This window comes from Bos indicus, chromosome 25 (genome assembly GCF_029378745.1).
Source record: "Bos indicus isolate NIAB-ARS_2022 breed Sahiwal x Tharparkar chromosome 25, NIAB-ARS_B.indTharparkar_mat_pri_1.0, whole genome shotgun sequence".
In the NCBI taxonomy this organism is placed as follows: domain Eukaryota; kingdom Metazoa; phylum Chordata; class Mammalia; order Artiodactyla; family Bovidae; genus Bos; species Bos indicus.
Genome location: NC_091784.1, coordinates 3,322,446 through 3,334,403, shown reverse-complemented (window position 1 = coordinate 3,334,403; position 11,958 = coordinate 3,322,446). Strand labels below are relative to the sequence as shown.

Sequence of the window (11,958 nt, the reverse complement as noted above, 5' to 3'; positions counted from 1 at the left end):
CCTCCTGCTCCCCGTCGGAAACCCCCTGGAATGCGTTGCTTGCTCCGGGCCCCTCCCCAGACCCTCCTCGCAACTGGCTGACGGGACTCGTAGTTCATCGACAACAGAGTTGAATCTCCTTCGGGACTCAAGGAACTACACATCCCGTGCTGATTCCGCGCCTGCGCACAAAGCCGCGGAGCGTACTACCGTTCCCGGCGGGCCTTGCGACGCGCGCGGTTGCGTGCTGACGCGTTTAGTTGGTCGTGCTGACGTGCAACGCGGCCCAGGCGGGGTGCGAGTGGCGCAGTCGGAGCCCGCTGCGGCCCCTGAGGAAGCGAGGAGGCGGCGGTGTCGGCTGAGTCGGGCGGACAGGCGAGGCTGGGCCGCGGCTCCAGGCCCCGAAGGACTCAGGAGCTCGATCTGCGGCAGCACCTCTCCCCCTCGGAGGCGGCGGGCGGAGGCGGCGGCGGGTGAGAGGGTTAGGGAGCGAGCGAGCCGGGTGGGGGAGGGGCGGCGGCCCCGGCGCCAGGCCAAAGCGCGCGGAGAACGGCCCAGGCCGCCGCGCGCACGCGCGCTCGCCGCCCCTAGCTCGCGCGGACGTCCCTGCTCGCCTGCCTCCCCTCCCCCTCTCCCGCGGTTCTTGTCGCGCGCGGGCTTTTATTCCCCCTCCCCCATGGCAACGGCGCGCGCCGCCGAGTGCACTAGGGCTCGCGCGCGTTCTCGGCGAGGAGTGGGTAGCGCGCGGCTCGGGCTTCTCGTCTCCCGGACGCGTGCGGCGACGAGGCCCTGTTGCAGCTGTCCTTGCCGACATTTTGTTTGCGGGGAGGGGGCTGCGGCGGCGGGGGCCGGCTGTCGGCTCCTTTGCCCCGCTCCTCGCCGGCGTCCGGCCCGTCCGTCCCTACCCGGGGCTTGGGGTCTGGCCCTTAGCCTCCCAGACTACCGGGCGCCGCGCAGCCCCCTCCCCCATCCCTCAAGGCCGAAAATAGGTCTTGGCGGCTCAGCCTGTGCAAAGAAGGTCTTGACTAGATGTCTCCTAGATTTCGGCATTTTGGATTCGTTACTGTCTGCCGTGAAGTATTAAGCGAAGCGTTCAAAACGTTTTTTTTGTTGTTTTTAATTAAGTATTCAGTCTAGGTATGTTAAGGCAGACCACGTGCTCTTTTCTTTTTTTGCACCTTTTCATGATCTCCTCCAAAGTTGTGTTGAAGCTGGGGAGGCGGCTGCCAGCCCTTTCTTGAGAAAGCGCAGGGTTTTGTTATAATTCGACTCAAAACTCTTCCAGACCTTGGTTTTCACGCAAACGCTTATGTAAGATAGCTTTTGGGTCAAAAATTTTAAAAGTTGTGTTGTCTTTGCTTTTGAGTGTGTTGAATCTAGGCCTCTTTTACTGAGCCAGTACTTCAGCTTTTTGGGTTCCATAGTCCCTAGTCAGCTACTGTGGTGCCCCGTGCTGAACTTGATGTGCTTACGTATTACTTAGTTTCATTTTCCTGCACCGTCCGCTCCCTTTTTGGTGCGTTTCTTTCATTGACTGTCATAATACTGAATTTTAAGACTCCTTTTGTCTTGTTAGTTTAACATGTGATAATTCTCCAACAGAAAAAACTGCTTTTTATTTTCTTTTGCAGCTTGCTTTTACTATCTGCCTTTAGCTTGGGTGACTTTTGCATGCCCATAGTCCGTGGATCCCAGTTTTAAGTATCTCCATTTAGGTTTTGGTGATTTGTGTATATGTATTATTGATACACCGTTCTTGTCCATCTGTCCTTTTGGAGCATTGTCTTGGATGCCATGGTATTCCTGTTTTTTGTTTGTTTTCTTTGCTGGGTCATTCTCTAAAAGTAGTCTGTTGTGATTGAATACCCTTTGCTTAGCAGCTGCTGGTTATCCTTTTCCAGGGAGTGGGAGGATTATTGTGTGAGGTGGTATGGAAGTGTGGGTGAATGGTTAAACCGAAGAATTAATTGCAGGTCAGAAGCTTTCTGCAAGGGAAGCAGAAACTAGGTAGGGTATAGAGAGCCAGAGAAAATCTAGCTTAAGAGTAAAGAGAAATTTTGAGAAAGTAAAGGCGAAGGTTGGAAGATTTCTTGTAGTATAAAGAAATTTTTCATTTCACACAATTTCGCTTGCCTTTCCTAGATTTAGCATCATCCTTTACCCCAATATGGTTATTTTTTTGTTTTGTTTTCAGATCTCTAGAGTCTGCAACTGGGATTGGGTAGGGACCCAGCCTTAGAGTTGAGGGGTAAGGGGTACCAAACTGTTCTAGAGATGAGCTGTCTTCTTTTTATTCAACATCTACCTATAAAGGGGGAGGTTAGTACATTTTTCCAGGAGTTTGTATAATGTTTCTTCCAGAGTATTTTAAATGAAACTTTCCTTTTTATCCAGTTCTGTGTTCTTTTCCTTCTGCCTTCACTAACATCTCCACTTTGTTCCTTGGGTTCTTTTCCTGGGGTCCTTTTCACTCACGCATTTCCCTTGTGACACTATCTTGGACAGGAGGAGTTGGAGAAGAAAGAGAGTACATAGAGCAGGAGAAAGGCATAGAGTCTGTAGGCAAAAAACCTAATCAGGAAAGAACTAGCATTTGAGGGTTTCTTCAGAGTCATGTGGGGCTGGATGAGAAAAACTAGGAAGTAAGGTAATGAGGGGACTGTTAAAGTCAACAGTTTGACTTTAATGAAGGAGAGGGAGAAAGAGTGGGGTTTTTGTGACTTAGGTGTGGGGAAAGGATGTAGAGAAGGTATGGGGAACAGTGGGACTAGAGGCCCCTTTGATACACATAGAGTGTTGAGTTGAAAACGCAATCTTTTAACAGGAGCTAGGGAGACTTGGGTGAGCCACAAACCATGTGAGAAATCCTATTGGGAAGGAAATTGAGGAAATAACATATCAGTCAGGATGGTTGATTGGACATGCCTCTTACCTGAGAGATGAAGTATATGAGGATTACGTATCTAGGCTTCATGTGTTTCTGCAGCGCGTGCTGGCCTTTTAGGTTAGGCCTCCTTTTGGATATCTAGGGGTTCTTGAGTCAATTTGTATTCATAATTTCTGACTACGTTCAGGGTAGCTAGCCTGAAATGCTTAGGTTAGTTCTTGGAAGACTCTAGACTTGACTGCAGGCCTTTGTGTGCCACAGATCTCTTTCTCTCTCTGTTTTTATTTTTTGTTGGTGTTTGTTGTGCCCTGTTTGGAGGCCTCAGTCAGTTGCCAGGGGTTAGGAATCAGAATAGTTGGTAAAGATATCACTTGTGCATATTGGGTTCAAAGGAGAATAAAGGGATAGTGTGGAGAAATTTGGGAGAAATTGGATCTTTGGGGTGGGTAAGGAAAAGCTAGGTACAAACAAGTGGCTTTTGCACACTGAGGGTAAAGACTGTAAGAGTTGGTCTTGATTTGGTAGAAAGAAAGTGAGGGAAGGATGAAGGAAGGGTTTGTTTAGGAGACCAGGAGGATTATGCAGCCAAAGGAGGTTTAGTGTGGAGAGACCTGTTGAAGTAGGTTTGAAGAAGAGCAGGGATTTGGGTGGTGGTGAGTGGCTAGTTTGGGGCCAGGGGCCTGACCCGTGTCTCCCCGCTCCCCCTCAGGAGCGGTGGTGCCCCCCCGGGCACGGGGCCATGTACAACGGGATCGGGCTGCCGACGCCCCGGGGCAGCGGCACCAACGGCTACGTCCAGCGCAACCTGTCCCTGGTGCGGGGCCGCCGGGGTGAGCGGCCTGACTACAAGGGAGAGGAGGAACTGCGGCGCCTGGAGGCTGCCCTGGTGAAGCGGCCTAATCCTGACATCCTGGACCACGAGCGCAAGCGGCGCGTGGAGCTGCGATGCCTCGAGCTGGAGGAGATGATGGAGGAGCAGGGGTGAGGGAGGTCTGGGGGAGAGCCACGCACCCAGCGAGTGCAGAGCCGGGGAGTTAGGTGGGCTGTAGGGAGCGTTGGGCAAGTTGAAAGAGGCCTGGAGAGAAGTGAGTTGTAGGAGGGGAGGTGGTAAAGAAGATAGCGAATTGAAAGGAGTTGAGGGGCAGTTCAAAGTGAAACCTGTGTCTGGAACATAAAAGGGAGCCTGAGGGAGTCTGAATTATTTAGATGAAGGCACAGGGGGAATGAGGGGGGCCATTGAGAAATACATGCTTTAAGGGAGAGGTGGGGAAGCAGACCAGGCAAGACACAAGAGCTTGGTAAGCTGATATGTGTTGTCATTGGTAGAGAAAAGGAAGGTGAATGGATGTAAGGGTTGAGGCCTTTGAGAGTAGCAAAGGAAAGAAAACAGGATATTGGAATAACACCTGGATAAAGGGGATCATGAGTTGGGTAGGGAAGTGAGATTTGTGGAAAAGGAGCACGTTCAGGCAGAAAACCTTTTAGAGCAGTGGTTTTCAAACTTCAGCAGTGGCGTCCCCCCTGTTTTTTTGTTTGTTTTTTTTTTGACAATGCATGTTACTTTGGAATCCCATGAAATGAAAGACCTGTTATGTTGATTGAAGTTGGGGAGGAACACTTGGAACTCTGCCTGCTTAACTTTCCTCTTTTGGCCCCGGAGTGTAGCATGTTTAAAATCCACTGTTCTAGAGGGTGTAGTCAGTGCAGGGAAGAAAGATTACAGGAAAAGAGCAGAATTTGAAAGGAGGGCCCTTTGGGTGACAGTGAGTGAAACATTTATGTGTGCATGGAAAGGGAAGGGGTCCTGCTGGGAACGAGGGAATTGTAAACCCGGGTCTGGGGAGAGTGTCTGGTCAGGCTCTAACCTTGAAGGCTTTTGTTCTTCAGGTACGAGGAACAGCAAATTCAGGAAAAAGTGGCGACCTTTCGACTCATGTTGCTGGAGAAGGATGTGAACCCTGGGGGGAAGGAGGAGAACCCAGGGCAGAGGCCAGCGTGAGTGTTTCCCTCTCCATTTTCTCTGGACTCTCTTCTGCTTTTGCTGTTCTCTCTCCTTACTGTGGACTTTCTCCCTGCTCTCTGCCTTTTCTCGTGGCTGTTTGGTCCATGCCTGCAATTGTGTGAATATGACTCTGCATTTTGTTGTCTATCTCCTTTAGACCTTTGACCTTTTCTTCTCTAGGGTAACTGAGACTCACCAGTTGGCAGAATTGAATGAGAAGAAGAATGAGCGACTCCGAGCTGCCTTTGGCATCAGTGATTCCTATGTGGATGGCAGCTCTTTTGATCCCCAGCGTCGTGCTCGAGAAGCTAAACAACCAGCTCCTGAGCCTCCCAAACCTTACAGGTACACGAGATTAGTGTCAGTTTCTCTTCCTAATTCTAAGTGCTTTGCTCCATTTTTTGTGTGTGGATTATTTCTTCTCATATTCTTAAGATTTTGTTCTGAAGTTGAAATGGCTCAGAAAATTCATCTTAGCACCCATCTTTGCTTCTTTTCATCTTCACTCAGCCTTGTCCGGGAGTCTAGCAGTTCTCGCTCACCAACGCCAAAGCAAAAGAAGAAGAAAAAGAAGAAAGATCGAGGACGGTAAGTTAGTTGGAAAGTTATTTTAGTAGCCAGAGGACCGCACCTGTCAGGCTTTTTCTCTTTGGAAATAGAGGATTTTTATTTCTAGGAAGCAGGAGGGAGTTGTCAGGAAAGTCAGGGAAGAGGAGTTACCATTCAGGTCTCAGCTGAGAGCAAAAATATGTGTGCTGCTTCAGTGGGGAAGGGTTGATTGTGCAGCTGTACAAAATTGATCAGAATTTTGGTACTGTTCTGTTTTGAGGTTTGTTGTTATAGGTACTTATGCTGCTTAGTAAAGTTCTGGGTGTAGATCTGGCACATAGGTGCTGTTGGAGTTGTTCTGTGCAGCCTTCTGAGGATGGATCGTAAGTAGGGTGGGCCAGGGAAGGAGGCAAGCCGAATGACCCTGTTTCTGAACCCATGTTTAGCAGGTCAGAGAGCAGCTCTCCTCGACGAGAGAGGAAGAAGAGTTCTAAGAAGAAGAAGCACAGGTATGAGGTGGGCGTACATGGAGTGATGGGAGAAGCTTGGTGAGTTCAGGCATAGATAATGGTTTATGTTTTATTTATTTTTTATCCACAGGTCAGAATCTGAATCCAAGAAAAGGAAGCATAGGTAAGAGCTCTTTGTGGCATAGGGAGGACAGTGGCACATGAAGTGGTGAGCCATTGCTACCTGATGGCTTTGTTTGCTCTTTTTTTTTTTTCTCCTTAAAGCTCAGTTCCTTGATTCCCTGCTGGTGATTCTCCTGAATGACAGTTCTTCCCTTTCTACTTTTGCTTGTTTTTTTCTTTAAAAATGATTTTTATTTTAAATAACTTTGCCTTATTTCCCAGGTCTCCTACTCCAAAGAGCAAACGTAAATCTAAGGACAAGAAGCGGAAGCGGTGAGTAAATTAGAGGGAAATTTGCTTAATGGGTAGATGAGTGCCACTTGGGGATAGGGCAGTCCAGTAGAAGGTTGAGGGATGGATAAGGGGAACCTTGTAGACCTTTGACAGTACCCTGAGCTGTGATATTGGTCTTTCTGCAGATCTCGAAGTACAACTCCAGCCCCCAAGAGCCGACGGGCCCACCGTTCAACTTCTGCTGACTCTGCTTCTTCTTCAGATACTTCCCGCAGTCGGTAAGGGGTGGTCCAGGAGGAAGGGAGGGAGAGGGACTTGTGGGTTAATCAATTTAATATTTATTGAGCGCCCACGGTGTGCTAGGCGCTGCACAGACCATTCGGAAGACACGGTCCCTGCCCTCTAGGAGCTGACAGGCTAAAGCAACAGGATGGACAGACATATACATTTCCCCTTCTCTTTTTTTTTTGTTTTTTTGTTTTTGTTTATTTTATTTATTTTGTTATTTTTTGTTTTGTTCTGATATATATGGACTGCCAGAATAGGGGGGGTGGTGGTTTGTTCGTGGTGTCTGGGGGAGGAAGGAATCCTTACCCTGGCTTCCTTAATCGGGGAAGGCTTCCTGAAGGAGGTGGGCTCAGAGGTGAGTGGTGAATGAAGCGGGTAGGGAATGGACTGGGTGGAGGGTTCTGGGAGGTTTGGGGGAGGTAAATATGAAGGGGTAGAGGGAGAATATTTTTTGGGGATTGATGTTGAGAAGAGAAGGAGCAAAATGAACTGGACCTGAATTTCAATATGAGTAATTTGAATCTTGTGAGTGAGAGAAGGTTTTTTGGAGGAGGGTTATAGTCAGGAAAGGTAGATGGGAGCTGGGGAGGGGGTTTTCTGTTCTCTCCTGAACTGATTTTCTTTCTCTCTTCCCGTCCTCAATTACCTCTCGCAGGTCTCGAAGTGCTGCAGCTAAAACCCATACAACTGCCTTGACTGGACGAAGTCCTTCGCCTGCTTTGGGGCGTCGAGGGGAGGGAGATGTACCTCCCAGGGAACCAGGTACTACCAACATAGGGCAGCCTAGTAGTCCGGAGCCTTCTACAAAGCAGCCTAGCAGTCCCTGTGAAGACAAAGACAAGAAGGAGGTATGTTCCTGAATTAATGGATGTTCTTGGGGTTGCAAGGCTGTGGATTCAGGATAGCTGTTCAGAGTTAAGGAAAAAGTAAGATCAAGTTTTGTTTTCTGATTTGTCTCTTGGTATTCATAAAGTTCTCTTTTGCATCTGCAAATCATTTAGAATTGTGACTTTCAAACTTCACTAGGTATTAATAATAGATTTTACCTTACTATTTTGTTTGTAAATGTAAGATAAAACTCGGAACAAAAAATTTTCTTTACACCTATTAGCCATTTACTATTCAGTGTCTCTAGTATTTATTTCATTAAATGCTGGTTGTGGCTTACTAAAATTTCTCAGTCCGCTGAGTTGCTGCTTGCAGTCTGAAAACTACTTTCGGAAATATTTTTTCCATACCTTTTCTTTTATACTTGCTGCTGCTGCTAAGTCTCTTCAGTCGTGTCCGACTCTGTGCGACCCCATAGGCGGCAGCCCACCAGGCTCCGCTGTCCCTGGGATTCTCCAGGCAAGAACACTAGCGTGGGTTGCCATTTCCTTCTCCAATGCATGAAAGTGGAAAGTGAAGTCGCTCAGTCACTCAGTCGCTCAGTCGTGTCCGACTCTTAGCGACCCCATGGACTGCAGCCTACCAGGCTCCTCTGTCCATGGGATTTTCCAGGCAGGAGTACTGGAGTGGGTTGCCATTGCCTTCTCTGTTTATACTTGCTATTCTAATTCAGACTCTAATCATGTTTTCTTATTTCTATCATCACAATATATTTTTAATTGCTCTTTGATAAAGTTGTAGCTCTCCTGTTATTTTTCACATTCTCCAGAGTTGCTTTTCCAAACTGCAAGTTTGATCACCTCAGAAGCATAATTTACTTCCTATTTCTCTTGGATTATGTTTTAAGGTTTTTATAACTTGGTCTCTTTTTCTGTGTTTTCCTATACTTTATCCTAGTTTTTGTTACTCACGTGCCATGTTCTCAGTTTTTTCCCTTTAATGTAGTTATTTTTAAAGGGTAAAGTCAGTCACTTTGGGAAGTTGCTTTATCTTTACATTTAAAAATATTCTTCTGCAGTCAGCATGTTATAGTGGTTGTTGTGAACTAATAGTACATTAGATTGCATTGTTTTTTTCTAGATTATATGACTTTTGAGATTATTATAGACTCTGTTTTCATATGTTTTTAACTGTATTTTGTACTGTGTGATTATTGAATGAATGTGACCGCCTGTGGTGAGGAAAAGGTGTTTCATTGGAAGGGGTGTTGGGACCTTACAGATGATAGGAAGTTTTGGTGCTTACATTATCCCTACCCCTACTCTCTTTTCCACTCTTAGAAATCTGCAGTTCGACCTAGTCCCTCTCCGGAAAGGAGCAACACAGGGCCAGAACCACCGGCTCCCACTCTGCTCCTTGCTGAGCAACATGGCGGCTCCCCACAACCGCTTGCAACAACCCCCTTAAGTCAGGAGCCAGTGAACCCCCCTTCTGAGGCTTCTCCAGCCCAGGGTCATTCACCACCTAAGTCTCCTGAGAAACCTCCCCAATCTTCTTCAGAGAGCTGCCCACCATCCCCTCAACCTACCAAAGTTTCTCGGCATGCCAGCTCTTCCCCTGAAAGCCCTAAACCGGCACCAGCTCCTGGGTCCCGCCGAGAGAGTTCTTCTCCTGCATCCAAGAGTCGCTCTCATGGGCGAGCAAAACGGGCTAAGTCACATTCTCATACTCCTTCCCGTAGGGTGGGGAGGTCCCGTAGTCCTACCACCAATAAGAGGGGGCGGTCTCGGTCTCGAACCCCTACCAAGAGAGGGCATTCTCGGTCCCGGTCACCTCAGTGGCGTAGATCACGTTCTGCACAGAGGTGGGGACGATCTAGAAGCCCCCAGCGACGTGGCCGCTCTAGGTCTCCTCAGCGGCCAGGCTGGTCCAGGAGCAGAAATGCACAGAGAAGAGGCAGGTCTAGATCAGCAAGACGAGGCAGGTCACACTCTAGATCCCCTGCAACTAGGGGCAGATCTCGTTCTAGAACACCTGCCCGGAGAGGCAGGTCTCGGTCTAGAACACCTGCCAGGCGGAGGTCACGATCTAGAACACCCGCCAGGCGGAGGTCACGATCTAGAACACCCGCCCGGAGAGGCAGGTCTCGGTCTAGAACACCTGCTAGGCGCAGATCTAGGACCCGATCACCTGTACGACGGAGGTCTCGTAGTAGATCACCAGCCAGGAGAAGTGGCAGGTCACGTTCCAGAACCCCAGCCAGGCGTGGGCGCTCACGCTCTAGAACACCAGCAAGACGAAGTGGCCGGTCACGCTCTAGAACGCCAGCTAGACGAAGTGGCCGGTCACGCTCTAGAACCCCAAACAGGAGAGGGAGATCACAGTCTAGGACACCAGCAAGACGGGGAAGATCCCATAGTAGAAGCCTAGTTAGACGGGGAAGATCTCACTCTAGAACACCACAAAGAAGGGGCAGGTCTGGCTCATCATCAGAGCGGAAGAACAAATCCCGCACATCACAGAGAAGGAGCAGGTCCAACTCAAGTCCAGAAATGAAGAAATCGCGGCTTTCTTCTAGGCGGAGCAGGTCTCTCTCTTCACCAAGGTCCAAAGCAAAATCCCGTTTGTCTGTGAGGCGAAGCCTTTCAGAGTCCTCTCCGTGCCCTAAACAAAAGTCTCAGACACCACCAAGGCGCAGTCGCTCTGGATCATCCCAACGCAAAGCTAAATCCAGAACGCCACTGAGACGAAGTCGCTCTGGTTCTTCTCCGCCTGGTAATCAGAAATCTAAAACACCATCAAGGCAAAGTCATTCCAGTTCATCTCCTCAACCTAAAATGAAGTCTGGAACGCCACCAAGGCAAGGGTCCGTAACAAGTCCCCAGATAAATGAAGAGTCTGCAACGCCACAGAGAGGGAGCCGTTCGGAATCATCACCTGACCCTGAGGTGAAGTCTAGGACCCCTTCGAGACATAGCTGCTCTGGGTCTTCTCCTTCTAGGGTGAAATCTGGCACACCTCCAAGACGGAGCCGATCTGGGTCGTCATCTCCACAACCCAAAGTAAAGGCAGTAACATCACCAGTCCAAAGCCATTCTGGCTTCTCTTCTCCAAGTCCTAGTAGGATGACATCTAAAACACCTCCAAGGCAAAGCAGATCAGTGTCTCCATGCTCTAAGACAGAATCTAGGTTGTTGCAAAGACACAGCCATTCTAGATCTTCCTCTCCAGATACCAAAGTGAAACCTGGAACACCACCAAGACAAAGTCACTCAGGGTCTACTTCGCCGTGCCCCAAAGCAAAGCCCCAAACTCCACCAGGGCATAATCTTGGATCAAAGTCCCCATGTTCCCAAGAGAAGTCTAAAGATTCACTAGCACAGAGTTGCTCTGAATCCTTCTCCCTCTGTCCAGGAGTCAAGTCTAGCACACCACCCTCATTTCTGCAACAGAAAGGACAATCTCCAACTTCACCAGACTCCAGATCTGGTACTTCAAGCCCAGAAATGAGACCAAGTCATTCTGAGTCTCCATATCTGCAGAGCAAATCTCAAACACCTCCTAAGGGCAGCTGCTCTAGGTCCTCATCTCCAGTCGCTGAGCTGGCACCCAGATCTCCAACAAGAGGTGAATTGTCAGCAAGTCCTAGACTGAAATCCGAAATATCTCCAGAACAGAGCAGGTCCCAGTCTGACTCTTTCTCATATCCTGCCATAGACTCTAAATCTCTTCTGGGGCAGAGCAGATTAGAGCCTTCTGAATCAAAAGAAAAAACTGGCTTACTCCTGCAGGAGGATGTTAGTGCATCACCTCCAAGACTAAGAGACAAATTGAGTCCTCCTCCAGTGCAGAATAGGCCTGAGTCCTCACCAATACTCAGAGATACCCCTAGAACTCCATCAAGGGAAAGAGGTGGTGGTGTTAGGTTATCTCCAGATACAAAAGACCAAAGTTCTGCATTAGCTAAGCCAAGCCAAGATGAAGAATTAATGGAGGTAGTAGAGAAATCTGAAGAATCATCAAACCAAGTTCTGCCGCATTTGTCTCCAGAACGTAAAGAAACTGCTGGAAGTAATGTTGAATCATCTCCAGAAATAGAAAGGCCTGCTGTACCTTTGACTCTTGACCAAAGCCAGTTGCAGGCTTCTTCGGAAGAAGTCCCTGCAATGGCCTCAGCTTGGAGCGGGCCACACTTTTCTCCAGAACATAAAGAACTGTCAAACTCTCCTCCCAGGGAGAATAGCTTTGGATCACCTTTAGAATTTAGAAACTCAGGAGGCCCTGTTGCAGAAATGAATACTGGATTTTCTCCTGAGGGTAAAGATTTGAATGGACCTTTTCCTAATCAGCTAGAGACAGATCCATCTCTAGATGTGAAAGAACAATCAACAAGGTCCTCCAGACACAGCAGCTCTGAGTTATCCCCAGATGTGGTGGAAAAAGCAGGAATGTCTTCAAACCAGAGTGTGTCTTCACCAGTACTTGATGCTATACCCAGAACACCTTCAAGGGAAAGAAGTAGTTCTGCATCTTCTCCTGAACTGAAAGATGGCTTACCC

General features: G+C 48.5%; 1 protein-coding gene across 1 annotated transcript; it reads left to right on the top strand.

Annotated features, from left to right (window-relative positions):
- Nucleotides 1-247: 247 nt before the first annotated feature.
- On the top strand, nt 248-9,367 carry SRRM2 (serine/arginine repetitive matrix 2). The gene is made up of 12 exons (XM_070779500.1): nt 248-452; nt 3,576-3,847; nt 4,754-4,861; nt 5,049-5,213; nt 5,379-5,456; nt 5,864-5,926; nt 6,018-6,050; nt 6,272-6,322; nt 6,469-6,561; nt 6,647-6,926; nt 7,227-7,419; nt 8,740-9,367. Exons 2-10 carry the CDS (start codon nt 3,606-3,608, stop codon nt 6,687-6,689), a joined length of 876 nt encoding a protein of 291 aa, XP_070635601.1. The 5' UTR covers nt 248-452; nt 3,576-3,605; the 3' UTR covers nt 6,690-6,926; nt 7,227-7,419; nt 8,740-9,367.
- The last annotated feature ends 2,591 nt before the right edge of the window (nt 9,368-11,958 follow it).

Excerpts from the sequence above, each read along its gene's own strand:
- SRRM2 (XM_070779500.1), top strand. The coding sequence starts at position 3,606 with ATGTACAACGGGATCGGGCTGCCGACGCCCCGGGGCAGCGGCACCAAC. Across the intron at positions 4,862-5,048 it reads AACCCAGGGCAGAGGCCAGC|GGTAACTGAGACTCACCAGT; the intron begins GTGAGTGTTTCC and ends TTTCTTCTCTAG. Across the intron at positions 5,927-6,017 it reads TCTAAGAAGAAGAAGCACAG|GTCAGAATCTGAATCCAAGA; the intron begins GTATGAGGTGGG and ends TTTTATCCACAG.